The 16982-nt window shown below is 45.2% G+C and overlaps 1 protein-coding gene across 1 annotated transcript; it reads left to right on the forward strand.

Moving 5' to 3' along the window:
* Positions 1-238: 238 nt before the first annotated feature.
* On the forward strand, positions 239-16866 carry LOC146274943 (tyrosine-protein kinase yes-like). The gene is made up of 12 exons (XM_084702668.1): positions 239-717; positions 6936-7220; positions 8527-8626; positions 9088-9186; positions 9581-9684; positions 9824-9973; positions 10625-10780; positions 11343-11522; positions 12226-12302; positions 12771-12924; positions 13842-13973; positions 15065-16866. The coding sequence occupies exons 2-12, from the start codon at positions 6944-6946 to the stop codon at positions 15271-15273; spliced, it is 1638 nt and encodes a 545-aa protein (XP_084558794.1). The 5' UTR covers positions 239-717; positions 6936-6943; the 3' UTR covers positions 15274-16866.
* Positions 16867-16982: the final 116 nt, after the last annotated feature.

Genomic DNA, 16982 nt, shown 5'->3' on the forward strand with positions numbered 1-16982 from the left:
ATTTTAAAAACCGTAAAGCCAGTCTGGAAATGAATAATGTAAGGGAGGATGGTGGCCGATACCAAAGAAATTAGGGACTTTACCGTAGTGAACAATAGATGGCCAGTAGGGGGTGTGACAGGTCCTTTTTTGACCTGCAAAGCCACAGCGCAAGCTCAACAGAGACGAATTTCAATAATGTATTAAGCAGAATGTTTTAGATTCCCTCGGCCTATTGTTTTTGCATTTACTAATCAATGTTTGCCAATTAGTAATTACTAAACTATCCTCAGTGGTTTTCTGTACCAACAGCTTTGGAAGCGTTCCCCGGAGTAGCCCAAGGTCCGCCATGTTGTTGTACGGATTGATGCAAGTTTAGTGGAGAGTGGAGAGTGGAAGCGGTTGGAAGTCTAGGTCACACTCACAACCAAGCGACTTTGTGGACTATTCTGCTGCCATCATGTCGTTAAACGCATACTGGTTGATTCGTGGTACTTTAGGGTGCATCTTTTGTCAACTCGTTTGTTGATTTATTTCCTACAGCATTTGTGTAGCTTCGATAGAACTTCATCTTTCTACTCATCTCCCAAGCACTAACCGATAGCTGCATGGATGGAGTCAGGATGAGGTTGACTGTGATTTCGAGGGTTAAATAGCACATATTTTGCGCCGAAAGAGAGAAACGGTTGGAAATACAAACTGAGACGTATGTAACAGAAGGACGTGGATTTTTAAAAGGTAGGTTTCGGTCTTTGTGTGATATCCATAGTAGCCTATGGTCTAAAGGCAAAGATCTTGGGCCGACAGTCGCTTTTGCATTGATTGTTTTTGTCAGATCAGAGTGACCTCAAGAAAATTGCGGTATCCTACAGAATCAAGCATGTCATGTTTTTGGCCATCAATAGTTTACGCTTCATGTTAGTCCATTTGTTTTGTAATAGGCTACTGTATCCGACATCTTCATGAAACAGTTCAATAGAAAGACGGACCAACCAACCCATGTAGCAACAATGTTGTATTGTCCTGACTCAATGTAACCGCATGGCGATGATACGTTAAATGTGATTCCAATTTGTTGTAGTTAGCTGCATCAAGTTTGTCTGTCATGTTTGGAGACGGAACGTGTGACAGAGCGTTCATATTTGCTGTGTATTAGACTCAGCGGGCACAGCGTAGCGTTTGCTGTCAAGTTATTCAATCAAGACGACATTAACTTTACACCGTATTGTGGTGTATCATCTTTGGGGAAAGGTCTACACCATACAAAGTAAATGTAACAGTAGTTAACCCTGGCTATAGTCTTCGAGAAAATTGTTGGATCACCTTTACACTAGATGAAGAGCAACAGACCATGTCATAGGTCCAAAATATTATGTCTGAAACATCCAAGCCCTTTAAGTATTATTGTATTATTATTATTATGTCTTTTGCTGGGATTGAGACAGAACATAACCGTGCCTTGATGAGAGACACATGTATTCACGTTCAAGTGGTCACCTAGAAGTCCCAGCTAAGTGTTAAGAGTTGTAGACCATTAAAATACCAGTTGTAACATGAATGAGTACTTCCTTGGACTGAGGGCATTCACTAAAACACTAGATTCACTGCATGGCGAGTCAAACTCTAGCACTATGCAGTACACTGATGTGACCAAGTACTCAGCCTCAAGAGAGGGCAAGTTATGACGACGGAGTGATGTTGGACATCGCTATGGGTCTTGTTTACTTACAATAATAAAACATATACATGTAGCAGATGCTTTCATCCAAACCACTGAGCTATATCCATTTCCATATGGGGATTAACATGAGTCATAACCCAGTATGATTCTGCCATTGACTCAGAGGCATCGCTTCATTTTCGGTACTGTATGAGGTTGCAGTTTCCCAGGGCCAGACTCTACCCTTGGCATCGGTGTAATGTGAACGAAGGCGTGGGCCATCGTCTGTTGGAGATGTAAAGCCGGGTACAGCATGGTAGAGCTCCCACGACCCTCCCTGACAGCAGCCATGCTGTCTGCCTGCTGCCTCCAGCTCTGAGGTGGGACACTTCACACAGACCCCTGGCCACTGTGGGTGGGACTCCTCCCCTGTCAATCATCCAGATCTCAGCTGGTAGGACATGTGGGATACACAATGAAAGGGAACATGTCTGAAGATGTTGTACACTGAGTGTGTTTTTCGCAGAGCAGGGAGGACATTGGTTTGCTGCCTAATTTGAGCCCATCTGAGCTTTTTCATTTCCTCATTTCCTCTTTCTATCATCCTACACTCATTCTATCGCCCTCTCTCAGTCCTTCTCTTGTGGTTGTGGGAGCACATAAAGGTGTCATTTAGACACTTCATTGGCTTTCCTGAATGTGGGTATTCATCATTGGTGTTTCCTGTGTGTGTGTGTGTGTGTGTGTGTGTGTGTCTGGGGGGGGGGGGGGGGGGGCTATAGAGGGGATGTGGAGGCAGCAGGTGTCCTAAAGCACAAAAGCTCAGTGGACCGAAGCTCCAACTATATCATTTGGTCCCTAACTCAACTCTGAGTAGTCAGTACAAAGTCCTGGTAATCAGTTATTGTTGTGTGTTTCTGTATTATAAAGATGGAGAGAGTGTGTACTTGTGTCTGTTTTTAAGAGTTTGTGTGAGTTGTGTGTGTTTGAAAGAGGTTCTGTGTACTGAGAGAAAGTAAGAGCCAACAACTCTTGCAAAGCTTGTGTGGAATTCCCTCTCGGAAGGAGGGAGGAGAGGGAACTACAGACTTGCCCTTCGTCAGTAATCCTGCCTGGCTGCATAGGATTCGAAATCTGCAGAATGGACGGTATAGCAAAATCTGGTCATTATGTAATAGTAAATAAAATGTTTTTGAAGCTGCTTTGTTTCTGGAATGTGACATCTGGCATTGAACATAATAAATCCCCCTCAACCAGAACTGGCAGTGAAAATAGATTTTTTTTTCTCCCCCATTTGTTTTCATGTGGATTTAGTGTGACAGTTTTCAATCCTCTACGATTAAGATATTTACACATGGAACGGCTGGGATCAACAAGGGTATACAGCCAAACTTTAAACTTGACATAAAAACACAGACCTCTGAACAGTTGGTATTATATCTCTGTATACCTTTTTAAGGTCATCCTCCATTTAATTTGGCCACCACCCAAGGTTGACCTTGGGGATAGAAACTGGACCTCTTCCCATAAACCTCCTCACTGCCCTAATCTAGATCAGAGCCTTGGCTGAGGTAAACTGTCTGGGGGGTCTGGTGGTCAGAGATGACAAGGAGCCTCAGGTAGGCGTGATGATTTGTGTCTCTAGGGAGTTTTTATCGGTTATGGAGACGAGATTCAGTTCAGATTCGACAGCAAACATGAGTTCTGGTACACAGTTTTACCAATTGATCTAATTTCAGCTTCCACTGTCATGTCCTGTAACAGAATAGATGTGCTGAGCTTGGGAACAGCATGTAAAGGACCTCAAATGCTCTTGTCAAAATAGTGTTTGAAAAAAGAAAAAAAAAAAAACTCTGACTCGGGGGAAAAAAACTCTGAGCCTATTTTCGCTTCAGTTTGCTGCATGGCAACATAAACCATGATATGTAAGTCCTGAATCTCTCACTATCCCTGATCAAACAGCTTTGATTGAGACTAATGAGAGGGACACAAGGACAACTTTAACCTAGATTTGAATGGTAGGCTACATACCAAGCCCTGACTGAGCAACATAGAACAGCTGATTGGACATCTCCCATCTGTGTGTCCCATCGTCTCCATTTCAGAGCACAGTGAGCAATGGAGGGATGCAATATTTGAACCTTCCCCCCCATCTCAACTGTTCACCCGCCTTTGAGTTCCTGTGTTTTGTGCATCTCCCAGTTAGACATTATTCTTCACTGGATGCCACAACTGGGATCCCTTTTATGTGAGCACACAGTTGTAGGTCATATGTAGCGCTCAGGGCAACGCAGTGCTGTTAGCAATTAGAGCACCATGTTACTAAAAATATCACTTGGCCCATGCACTGTTGTATCCTTGCCTTTTGAAGCAGATTTAGATTCTAGATCCCTAGATCTATGACAAATATTCTGTCCCTGTGATGGAAATATATGATGGGATTATGAAATTCCACATTAGAAACAGGGTTCACATGGATTATTTAAAAACACCCTAGTGGCCAAAACTTTGAGATTACTCGTAATGGTTAGCTCATCTGCATAACAAACCTTCATAGCATTTTGTTAAGTTATGTCAGAGTTCATTACATTAATCTGTGATGCTCCCACAAGTCTAAATCATTTTCCACAATAATAAGCTTTCTGAACTATCATCTCTCATCTGTGTTAAAATACAAAGGGGCAGCTAAACCAATCATGTGTCATTAACTGAAGACATGCTATTGAGGCCGTCGGGGGGTTCGTTGAGAGCTGCCGAAAGCTGCCTGCCAAAACCACCCGAGAGCACGTCTTCACAGCTAAGAGCCTCGTTGAGATCCTTCAAGATGAGATCTCACTTATGATCGAGGCAGACCTGTTGTATTGTTTTCTAGTCTGACTTTTTAAGTGAGTTTTTCAGTTCATATTGTGCTAACGACAGGCTGGGGATTTTTCTAATTGATGAGCCCTATTTTAAATCTTGAGCCGTTTCATTCTACTCCTCCTCTGTTCCCTTTCCCCTTCTCTCTCTTTCTCCTACACACACAGTCAGACACAGCCAACACAAAACCAGGTTTGTCTGTCTGACTGGTGGTCCTAGTCAATTTTCTGTCATTATCCTCACAGCCAGGGCAAATCCTCCCTCGTCCTAATCCTCTCTGTGGTTGGTCAGGATGATTCTGCATGGCTTCCATCTCAAATGGCTCTGACCCCATCGTATGTGGAAGCCTCTTGGCACACTATCCTATTCTGTAACTCTGTCTTATCTGACACACATACACACTGTAAAACACCACTAATGTTGTTGTTCATATCCACTGTGAGAGAGACTCCATTATGGGTTAGGGTTATGCCTTATATTGATATGAGGTGTGGACAGCCAACAGTATGTCAATATAAATCCTAAACAGTAAACTGTACTTGGGACACACAAAGATATGAACTTGATTCAAATGTAGGGCAAATTGCAGAAAAGAGGATAGTTTATAATGTGCTGTCACAGAGAAGTGTTCAGCTGTGGATGTTGCTTTTATTGCTTTAGGGTCATAATATCATATTTCCCCCTTTGTGTTGCGTTCTGTTTAGTCAAATTTGCTGGAGGAACAGGTGTGTGTACACACCCCTGCTGTTACTGCAGTAGGTCTTTATGGGATTCCGGCTTCCTGCCACTCTCCTTCCTCTCCTTGTACCCACCAACTACGGTTGGGAAAGGCTTGATTACAAAGCACACTTCTTATTGCCATGTGCCTCCAATCCCAGCCTTACCCTCACCTACCTCCAAAGTTAAGAGCTTTGGTCTGAGAGGGAACAAAATGCAGTGGGACACATTACCAACGATTTAGTCAAGAGAGCATGATGCTGACTTCTTCAAAGTGTGTCCCTGAAAGAAAAGCTACCATCTGTTCCCTGTATTGTTTGCAGATGCTCCAAGGCAAATAAGTATGCCTTGGATGCTGGTCAGGTCCTTAAATCATGGCCTTTGTCCTTTGCTGACCCGTGAATCTCGAGACTGCTTTATTCTAATCGTCAACTTCAAACTGGCCACAGTCCACTGAACCAACAACCTTGTAGATTCGAGTGAATTACACCAGCATACTGGGGTTCAAAGGAAGATCATGTTTGGCTCTTACATTTACATTTAATCATTTAGCAGAAGCTCTCATCCAGAGTGACTTACAGTAAGCACAGGAACATTCCCCCGAGGCAAGTAGGGTGAAGTGCCTTGCCCAAGGACACAATGTCATTTTGCACAGCCAGGAATCAAACCTGCAACCTTCTGATTAATAGCCCTATCCCCGAATCGCTCAGCCATCCGACTCCCTCTCTTAAAGGGGAGATTTGTTCCAAATCCATGTGGCAGGACATCTTCAACAAAATCTGGATAAGACTTATCAGAAATCGGATTTTTATAGCCTAGGCAAATATACAGTACATATCCGCAAATGCTGACCACTTATGATCATGTTAGAGGGCCAGCAAATCTTCGAACCATAAAATTCTATTTAACTAGTGTGGAACTTATGTCAAATGAAGCGCTTTGACTTCTCTTTCTGGGGTGGGCACGTTTTGATGGTTTCCCTGCAGCTCTGCTGGTGAACTCGATGAAACACCAGTACCACTCCTCCTCTGATGGAGATAAAAAAGTGCCTTCTCAACTCCTCCTGGCTGTGCAGTTTACAGGATCTAGTGGAGAACTGTCTCCCAGAGCACGGACTTTTATAGGAACGTGTCTGATTGGGTCCATGTTCCCTGGGTGCTTGTCTTTGCTTAGGAAATGCCTGGATGTTCAGGCTGGCTACTTTTGTTGTGGAGAGGAATGAAAGCAATGCAGAATGTGAACACTGGTCTGGAAGTTTCCATAAGGACTTTTCATCTGCATGGTTTCACAAAAGGTGAATAATATAAAAAGGTTCTGAGGTAAAGCGTAAGCAATGCATATCTACATTTAACATGTGGGTAGCAAAAGTATTATTGCATTTATTATGAATTTCTTCCTACATAATGCTGATTTGGTGATTTTCTCCCCAGACACATAATGACTTTGGCATTTGGAACATTTTGCTTTTCTTCACTTAATGACATAATCACGCTTCTTAATAAGTTAGGTCAAAACAAAACTAAAGCCCTTACGTTTTTTTATTCAAATTTCCTCAGATGTCAATATGCAGTGGGTAAAGTGGCTAGGCTGTCGTCCATACAATAGTTTTTAGTTTGGCCAATGAATCTACAGCAAGTAATAGACCACAGATATTGGTTCTCTACAAGTCATAGTCAAGAAAAGCTCACTAAAGCTAATATGTTGCCGTGTGTCTGTCTAGACGCCAGTATGGGCTGCATCGAGAGTAAAGAAGACAAAGGTCCCACTATGAAGTACCGACCGGACACCACCCCCGCCTCCGATCCCAGCACCGCCACCCCGCACGTGGGCCACTACGGGCCGGACCCCACCCAGCTCCAGCAGAACCAGTCTCCTCCCTCGTCTTCGGGCCCGGCCGCTGGCTTCAACAGCCACGTCATCACGCCGTTTGGAGGCGCCTCATCCATCATGACGCCGTTCGGAGGGGCGTCGTCCTCCTTCTCGGGTCCCATCCCGACTGTGTCAGGTAAGCCTGAGCGTGTTTGTGTGTCCCTGAACACGCGCGTGTGTGTATTCCCTGTCCCCTTCCAGACACCGTCCTTCCTCCTGTGCATTGTCTGGTCAAGCCACTGGAATGAACACTTGAACCTCAAAGTCTTGCTTGGTTAAATCGAGGTGAAACATCACACCGTCTACTGGCACTGTCAGTAACAGTACGAAAGCAACACGGTAGTAGCAGTAGTGGTGTCATATTTACCTACAGCCTCCCAGAACCGTCTCTGATCAAACGCCCAATCAGAGGTGCTTCCTGAGTCCTGTCTGTCCTCTGTGACCCTCCTCTCCCGCAGGTCCAGGTCTTCAGGTCCTCTCAGGTAGAAGGATTTGCTCCGAGGTGTCTGAAAGGCTGGTAAGAGCCAGAGAGATGAGATTGAGCGCTCCTGTTTAGAGGGGGATTAGTCTTGTAATCCCCCCTCTATGCTAGATTATCTGGTTTTCGGAGAGGAATGAGTTGGGGGGTAGGACACTGCTGCATGGTATTGAGCTTCTGCAGCAGATAATGGGATTAGTGTTGGTGGCTTTGTGCTCAGTGGTGGGTGGGTGTGTATGATCTCCATGGGAGGTGTGTGTCATCTGCTGAGCTTCCATCTGTACCCACTAAACACAGTGTTTACAGACTTGTCTTGTTTACCTTAGCATACAGCCGACTTCAGCAGTACCTGGTTGCAAATACCAAACAGGGTCATCCAACAGCACTGCCCTGCTAAATATCGTCCACCTCATTTAGCCCATGTGTCCTTTATTTTCACACCTGGGTCAGTATTCCACAGCCGAAGCTCATTTCTTCTAGGACTCACAATCTATCTGTGTCTAAGCCCTTCAGTGTGGATTAATAGTGTTAGTCTTATGTTGTGTTGGACCTGTTGTGCTTCTTTTTACACTGGGAATATCCATTCAGTACAGTCAGGCCACAGGCCACGGTTAATCGATTGGAACTCATCAAGCTGCAATGCACAGATCTGTCTTTACCAGTCAGGCAACGCACACACACACACACGCACATAGGCACACACTCACACACATAAATATACACACTGACATGTACACACGCACAGACACACAGGCACCAGTGTGGCACTTGTCACGACTCCCATCTGCTGCCACGTCTGCCATGGTCCTCATGGACCTGCATGATTGGCCCCTCAACTGACCTGGTAGATCTTTCACAGTACGTGTAGGCTACACACTCGTCTTGTCACAAACACCTGCATCCTCATCTCCAACATCCTTATCTTAACCTCTGACTCCGTCCTCCTTCTCTTCCCGGTTTCCAGGTGGGGTAACCTTTTTCGTGGCCTTGTACGATTATGAAGCCAGGACTTCCGACGATCTGTCCTTCAAGAAAGGAGACCGCTTCCAGATCATAAACAACACGTATGACAATATATATTTTTGTATTGTTTTGTTTGGGGCCTGAGGGTCCAGGCTCTGGTCTAAACTTGAATAGCGTGGCTTTGCTGTGTTAAGACGTAACATTACAGGATCTTCCCTATCTGGTTTACTGAAGACGGCGTTTGTTTCCTGTTTATTCTCTTGACAGAAACACAGAGCTAAAAAACATGATAAAGTGAGATGAAAATGGCAAAGTGTATAAGCTCTGTTTTACATGTTGAAGTAGAGATTGTTAGAGTAGATCTCAGACAGAAATCTGCTGATAAACTCCCCCTGGACAGAAACTCACTGACAAACAAGACTGCTGCAGGGCCCAAACAGAGAGTCACTGTCTGACTGTGAAATTGACTCTCACCTCCCCCTTCTTTCTCTCTCTCATTCACTGTCACTCCCTCTCTCTCTGTCTCTCTCTCTCTCCCCCCCCCCCGCTCCACCCCCCACAGAGAAGGGGACTGGTGGGAGGCTCGCTCCATTAACACAGGGAAGAGTGGCTACATCCCCAGCAACTATGTGGCTCCTGCCGACTCCATCCAGGCTGAAGAGTGAGTAAGCCATGTCCATCCCCCCCCCCTCCATAACCTCATGACTCCTCCCACCCCCCACCTCAGCAGTAGTGGAGGGGTGGGCCTAACTGCATGGGTGACCGTTCATCACATGGCTCTCAAGTACTCCACACATCCTGGTTACGCAGCGCTCTGACCTGTGGGTGGGGTGGAGTGGTTGGGGGGTAGGGGTATATAAATGACGCTGAGAAGCATTAAGTTGTGTAGCAGTTAAGCCAATTGATGTATCAGATTACTCCTGCAGTGGCTTTACCTCGTATAGTTCATGTGCTAGTACTAAGTACTATAATCGTCTTGTGTTTAGTCAGAAGCCTGTAATAAAAGTTTCGGATGCGTGGCTCTCCCAGATCATGTGATGTGTGTGCTCATTCAGGTGGTACTTTGGTAAAATGGGCCGTAAAGACGCTGAGAGGCTGCTATTGAATCCAGGAAACCATCGAGGCACCTTCCTGGTGCGAGAAAGCGAAACTACTAAAGGTTAGGATGGTTTTCACACTGACACAAACGCATATGACAAATTCCCACATTGACCTTGCACATGTACTCGGTTTCCTTGGTGGTGGACGTTGACACTCTTGGTGTGGATGGACGAAGAATCTGTCTTTGTCTCCGACAGGGGCTTACTCTCTGTCTATAAGAGACTGGGATGAAACCAAAGGGGACAACGTGAAACACTACAAAATCCGCAAACTTGACAACGGGGGTTACTACATCACCACTCGGGCGCAGTTTGATACGCTACAGAAACTTGTTAAACACTACACTGGTAGGTCTCTCTTTTTCTCGCGCCCTCTGTTTCCCTCTTGACCCCCTCCTTAAACAGTTGTGTCTTCTCTAAACTCTCTAAAATGACCTCATTGTCTTACAGATAACTTCATTCGTTTGCCTCTTCGACTCATTTTTCATATCAAATCCTCTCTTGTGAGGTTTTTAGGTAGCTGTAATTGAGTCTGGGAGACTATTTGGCCGCCCTTCTTCAAATTGAATATTTAATGAAAGCCATTCCTGAGTGGTTTTCTCTGTGCTGCTGGGGGAGAGGAGGTTAAATCTCCCGGATCCCTCTCCTCTCTCACACACTTCAGCTCTGGAGGTCTAACAGTGAAACTCACCCCTCATTCATATTTCAGCATTCTTTTTGTTGTTGTGTGTTTTGAGGTTCACCTGTGTAAGCGAGCTGCTCTGATTCATAACCAAAGGCTTGTTTGTGTATCCCTGGCCACTTCACACACCGTCACGTGAGAAGCGTAAACTAAGCTTAAATATCAGTTTTCCTTTAGGGTCCTTGAGGAGGCAAAAAAGCAGAAGATTTATGTTTGAAAAAATAAAATAATAATAGCTATAGGACACCCTACATAACTGCTTTTCTCTACTAAGAGGAGACAGAATGGGTCGTGACTCCCCCCCCCTCTCTCTCCAGAACACGCTGACGGCCTGTGCCACCGGCTGACCACAGTGTGTCCCACGGTGAAGCCCCAGACCCAGGGCCTGGCCAAGGATGCCTGGGAGATCCCCCGCGAGTCCCTCCGTCTGGAGCTCAAACTGGGCCAGGGCTGCTTCGGAGAGGTCTGGATGGGTAAGGGACCGCAGGCACACAAACACACACCTGTATTGGCGTTAGATGTCTACCTATGAACACACATCCACTGTTATCACCACTCACAGACATGCTGCTGTACAAGGATGAACAGTCTAATAATAGTCTGTTTGAATGAGACAAAAGGCACATTGCTTACAGTAAACTCTGGCAGACACGAGGACAGATATAGACATGCGTATTTTTAGCTGCTCTTTCTGTCTGGGATGTAGGAAACATCCACTTCCAGCAGATGCTTCCTGCATTGGTTGTCTTTTGTCTATCTTCACGGGAAGTAACATCTTTGTGAGAGTTTGGGACAACTCCTATCGATGTGTTCTTTTCCTTGTTTAACTCTGATCTCGAGTAGACCTCGCTGTCGTCCTCAAATCACTACCTTCGTGTGTAACTGCTCTGGACAGTACGCATTGAAGTAATCAGAACGTAATGACCAAGAATGTGGTCAGTGTTGATATTTGTGTACCCAGGCTGTGTGTTTGTGTTGACTCCTGTTTCATGCTCTAATAAGCTAAAGTACTGTGTCTGTTCTGGGCTGCTACAGGCACATGGAACGGCACCACCAAGGTGGCCATCAAGACCCTGAAGCCGGGCACCATGTCCCCCGAGGCCTTCCTGCAGGAGGCCCAGATCATGAAGAAGCTGCGGCACGACAAGCTGGTGCCGCTCTACGCCGTGGTGTCTGAGGAGCCCATCTACATCGTCACAGAGTACATGGCCAAAGGTATGTGTGTGCAAGCAGAAAATAGCCACACATGCGGACATACACACACACTCATACACACACACACACACCATCCTCCTCCAGATGTGGCGTGTCGGGGGGACAGTTGGCATGATTAGGCTGTGACATCACGTCTGATTAGCAGAGTAATGGCAGCTGTAATGAGAGCCAACAACAACCAACTGAGGCCATAAGAGCGCTCCATCAAACAGCTTGTGAAATTCCTCAGGCACAGGGTTAATAAAGTTTTTTAAACATATTCTTAGACACGTTTTTCTGTCGGATGTTTTCTGGCAGATTTTCCTTGAAGGAAAATGTAAATTTTCTGGACGTTCTAATTAATGTTCTGTACCATTTCAAAGTCCTTGAAAATCCCCATGTGGTTTGTGGAGGCCTGAAGCGGACATGTTTAATTGAAAACTGCAGCAGTTTTGCGGCTAGCTTTCATCTTCTCAGCTGCAATGCGATTTCCAGATTTTTCCGTCATTCTTTGTAAGCGATTGAACATTAATGACTTATCCCTTGGAGTCAACTCAGTGACCTGTGTGTTGAAGCAAGGTTTGCATGTGTTTGTGCTCCTGTGTGTGTTGTGTGTGCAAATGTAACATTCAACATTTCCCAGCCTCTGAAGTAATGTCATAGCATGGTGATACACATCCACTTCTGCCAACCCTCACAAATGTTTCTGGTACTGTGTTTATAGGAAGTTTGCTGGACTTCCTGAAAGAAGGTGATGGTAAATTCCTGAAACTTCCTCTGCTGGTGGATATGGCAGCACAGGTGAGTCAGGCGACATTGTCCCTCTTCTCCTCAGTAACAGGTGATGTCAAGCCTTGTTTTACTGAATGTTCTGGCTTGTGCACATATTGATATAAACTTTAAAGACGCCTAATATAAGATAAATGTCACCTTCCGGAAGTAATTTATGATGGTGCTGTGTTCTTGGTGCTCTCTCTGTCTTTCTTTCTTTCTTTCTTTCTTTCTTTCTTTCTTTCTTTCTTTCTTTCTTTCTCTCTCTCTCTCTCTCTCTCTCTCTCTTTCTCTCTCTTTTAATTTCTTTCCCTCTCTCCCTCCCTCCCTCTCTCTCTCTCTGTCTCTCTCTCTCTATCTATCTCTATCTATCTCTACATCCCTGCTCTCCCCTCTCTTTCCTACTGACAGAAGGTCTGACTCCAGTTGATATGAATTATTCAAATCGGAGTCCCCGAGACAAGGCGCGGTTGAACAGACATGTTTGTTTGTTTCCAGATCGCTGACGGCATGGCGTTCATCGAGAGGATGAACTACATCCACAGGGACCTGCGCGCCGCCAACATTCTGGTCGGAGACAATCTGGTGTGCAAGATTGCTGACTTTGGTCTGGCCAGACTCATAGAAGACAACGAGTACACAGCCAGGCAAGGTCAGTGGATCACTGACCCAAAGGACAATAATGAGTTAATGAATCAAAGAGGTGTGGGAAAGGAGGGGGGAACAGAGGGATACGCGTGAATGAAAGAGTGACATCACTACCATGGATGAAGCCTGCTGTTTCCTTGTAGTAAATGTGTCTAATAGTGGAAAGCAGATGCTTCCATTAACTCACATTAGTTGTGGTGAGCACATTCCAGCCTAACCAGGTTTCTGCTACTTTGTTTCAACACATTGAAAGTCTCTCTGCAGTGAACTTGATATTTTGGAAGGTCATTTTTTCCCTCTAAACCTCTCAAAATATTGAAGATGAACGATGTCACTTCCATTTTTCATTTCTTTCAGTGTGCAATAGACAACTTCTGGAAAATACTTTTTTTTTCTCTCTCTCTTTTGACTCCGTTCTGACAAAATACCAAAGCGTTCTATCAAGGTTTAGATTATCCGGAAATATGCAGATCCAAGACGGTGCGTGCACCGAGGTCAAGAGTTGAGCTGTCACAGCGGGGCCTGGGTACTCCCTGCAGTGATCTGGCTCTCTGGTGACCCCTAGTGGAATCTAACATCCTCTCCTCACTTTTCCCCATTTCCCCTCCACCTCCCTCCCTCTCCTTTGCTGTCTCTTGTCTTCCTTCATGCCAACTCTCCACTCCCTCCCTTACTCCTGCCCTCCTTTTTCTTCTTCCCTCCCTCCCTCCCTCCCTCCCTCCCTCCCTCCCTCCCTCCCTCCCTCCCTCCCTCCCTCCCTCCCTCCCTCCCTCCCTCCCTCCCTCCCTCCCTCCCTCCCTCCCTCCCTCCCTCCCTCCCTCCCTCCCTCCCTCCCTCCCTCCCTCCCTCCCTCCCTCCCTCCCTCCCCCCTCCCCCCTCCCTCCCTCCCTCCCTCCCTCCCACTCTGCCCCTGGTTTGCAGGAGCCAAGTTCCCCATTAAGTGGACCGCCCCCGAGGCTGCCCTGTACGGACGCTTCACCATCAAGTCTGACGTCTGGTCCTTCGGTATCCTGCTGACAGAACTGGTCACTAAAGGCAGAGTGCCCTACCCAGGTGAGAGGTGTTAGAGGAGGAAAACACACACACACACACAGCTTTAGTATATTGTAAGGTGGATTTCGCCGTTTTCTTACACAGATTTAAAGCTGTAAGATCATGTAAGATGTAATAAATGCTTTGGTAACATGACACCATGGCTGACCAGTGGGGCTACCAGCACTTGCTTTCGGATGGCCCAGGTTTAGCTTAGTCTTCTGTAAACAGACGGTTCTTCTGAAAAGAGACACAGACATGTGGAGCGCAGGCCTAGTCAGAGAGAACTCTCCCCTCGGTCGCCTGGTCCCACACTGAGACACACGCAGATGTGAGGTATTGCTGTCCTAGGAAGCACAGTTCCTTCGAGAGCTAAGTGACACTGTCTGCTTTTGTTTCTGCTGGATGAACACCCTCCTGTCTACAAACACACATACATTCACACTCTCTCACACGCGCACATATGCACAAACACTCTCTTACTTTCTTTATCATACACACAAAAAGGGTGTTGTCAAACACTTGACTCTCTCTCACACACATACACACACACATATGCATACACGCTCTCTGTCTTTCTCACACACAGATATACACACAGACACTCACTCACTTGAACACACACACACACCCTGAGATTAGATGAGGCCATCTGGTTGGGGCTGATCTGGAGGCTGAACACCATTCTTTTTTATAGCCATCTGTGCCAGACAGACAGTCCTCTTGGGGGGGGGCAGGCTGACTGGTGCTCTGTGATGCTGATACAGACACCAACCTTCAGGCTCACTCCGTACCCCCCCCCTCCCCTTTTCAAAGCTTCTTTGTGGGTGGGGGATGGGTGAATGGGGGGGGGGGGGGTTGTATGATTTAGATGATCTACTGTACTTTGTGTCACACATTTCTATTGTACATGATCCAAAGCCCATCAGTCTTTGTGTGGGATCATCTTCATTATGTTGTTGTGACCCAGGTTTCATGCTTGACTGCACAGCTAATGCAATGATCTCTAAACCGTTCACCCTCCTTTTCCTTCTCCCCATCTCTCCTCCTCTCCTCTCGCCTGGTCCTCATTCTCTCTATCCCCTCCTCTGATCCCCTCCCTCCCTTCCCAGGCATGGTAAACCGGGAGGTGCTGGAGCAGGTGGAGAGGGGTTACCGTATGCCCTGCCCCCAGGGCTGCCCTGAGTCCCTCCACGAGATGATGAAGGTCTGCTGGAAGAAGGATCCGGACGAGAGGCCCACCTTCGAGTACCTGCAGTCCTTCCTAGAGGACTATTTTACAGCCACAGAACCACAGTACCAGCCTGGGGACAACCTATAGTCAGATCGGACTGCAGCACGGCCTAAACACTCTGTGTATGCCTTTGTCCTGGATTTGCGGACCAGTTCTTGAGAAGAGGAGCGAACACTTTGAATGATGTACTGAGAGCTCTAGAAAGCTAACTGGAAGCTGTCCTTATGAGTTGCACATGCCACTACATTTCATGTTTGTTAGTTTTTTTTAGTACAACAAATGTACTTTATTTTCCATTTATTTTCAAACAAGTTCCACTGTTTGTTAAGGTACTATTTGTCTGTTATGACCATAAAAGTTTCCCTTGTTTGATTTTGTTGATACTTCCCTGAAGTGACCAATCAGTTTTTTGTTGTGTTTCTGATGTTGTTAAATCATGGAAGAGGCATATGACTTCGGTGTCTCATCTAGGCTCTTTGGATGAAGAGCTTTTTGAGGGTTCGAAAATGAACAATTTCTATTTTGTGTTCCATTCTGTGCTCACTGCATTTTATCAGTTCGACTGGAATCTTTCTTTCATTTTCTGTTTATCTGAATGGGTTACATTAGTGATGCGTATAGACTGAGGGTTTGGTTTGAACGTCAGCTCATTTTTAAAAATGTTACTTTTAATAAGATAAGACTGTTCATATCAAAAAAGAATTATATCTTTCTGTGAAGTCTCGTCATCTGTTGTTCTGCTAGCTTCCAAACTTGTTCATAACATTAACAGCAGTTTTTTTTCCCTGGCCTGTCACAGATTCTTGCTAGGTCAAGTTCCATAACTTCTTGAATTCACTCCAGTGAATGAGCCTTGTGAGAGTGAAGTTGTCTCTATCACTGTGAGACTGCTGAATATTCAGCTGTAAGCTGACTCAACCTAAACCAACAGTAACCGCGGCAGTGAAAGCCACTCAACGGTTATTTCTACTCATATCATGACACGACCACATGACTTGTGGTGCTTGAGAATTAATTTGAAAATAAGGCAAGAGAAATACCTTTAAAGTCCAGAGCTGTTAACAGACCCACCAAATATAGCTGTGGTTGTTTCTACTTGTTGTGAATACCCCAAGGCATTGTGGTCTGCAGTCTCCAGGCTTTGCATCTTCTGTCTTAAACAGTGGTGGCCAAGCCAATGGCCTTATATTGACCAACTTCAAGTTATGTCCACAAAGGAGACATTGCCAAAGTACCTGAAAACTGTTCTTCTGTTTTACTTATTGAATGGAAACAATTGTGAAATCAAACCAGTGGCAAAGAGAAATATTGTATTTCTTGTTTTATGGGTCATTAAGAAAACATGTAAACCAGTACAAACAAATTGTGCAATTATAATTTTTTTTATACTGAGTGTCACTTAGGTGTCAAAATTGTTACATTGTTACATGTCACTTTTAACTTTAACCCTCGAGACTGGAGTCAGTACGGTAGCCTGTGTGATTGAGAATTATCTGCAGATGGTCCAATTATTTAATTTAAGGGCTTTGTACAAAGTTGTGAAATCCTCTTTTGTTTAGAATATTAAGAAAATGGTGATGCCATGTTCTATGGTGGTCTAGTGAAGAAATAACTACGGTTTGAATACGAATCTGAGGAATTTGTACAGTTGAAAAATAAAACATTTCTGATTTTAAACAATTTCTTTTGTTTATCTTGAGTTGAAGGACATTTAAGATTAATGGATTTTAACATTATGATCTTGAATTAATTATTAGTCATGATACAGGAGTCCTACTGTATACTGTACTTTATTA

Source organism: Hypomesus nipponensis, chromosome 8, assembly GCF_054491055.1.
Source record: "Hypomesus nipponensis isolate SF chromosome 8, ASM5449105v1, whole genome shotgun sequence".
In the NCBI taxonomy this organism is placed as follows: Eukaryota; Metazoa; Chordata; class Actinopteri; order Osmeriformes; family Osmeridae; genus Hypomesus; species Hypomesus nipponensis.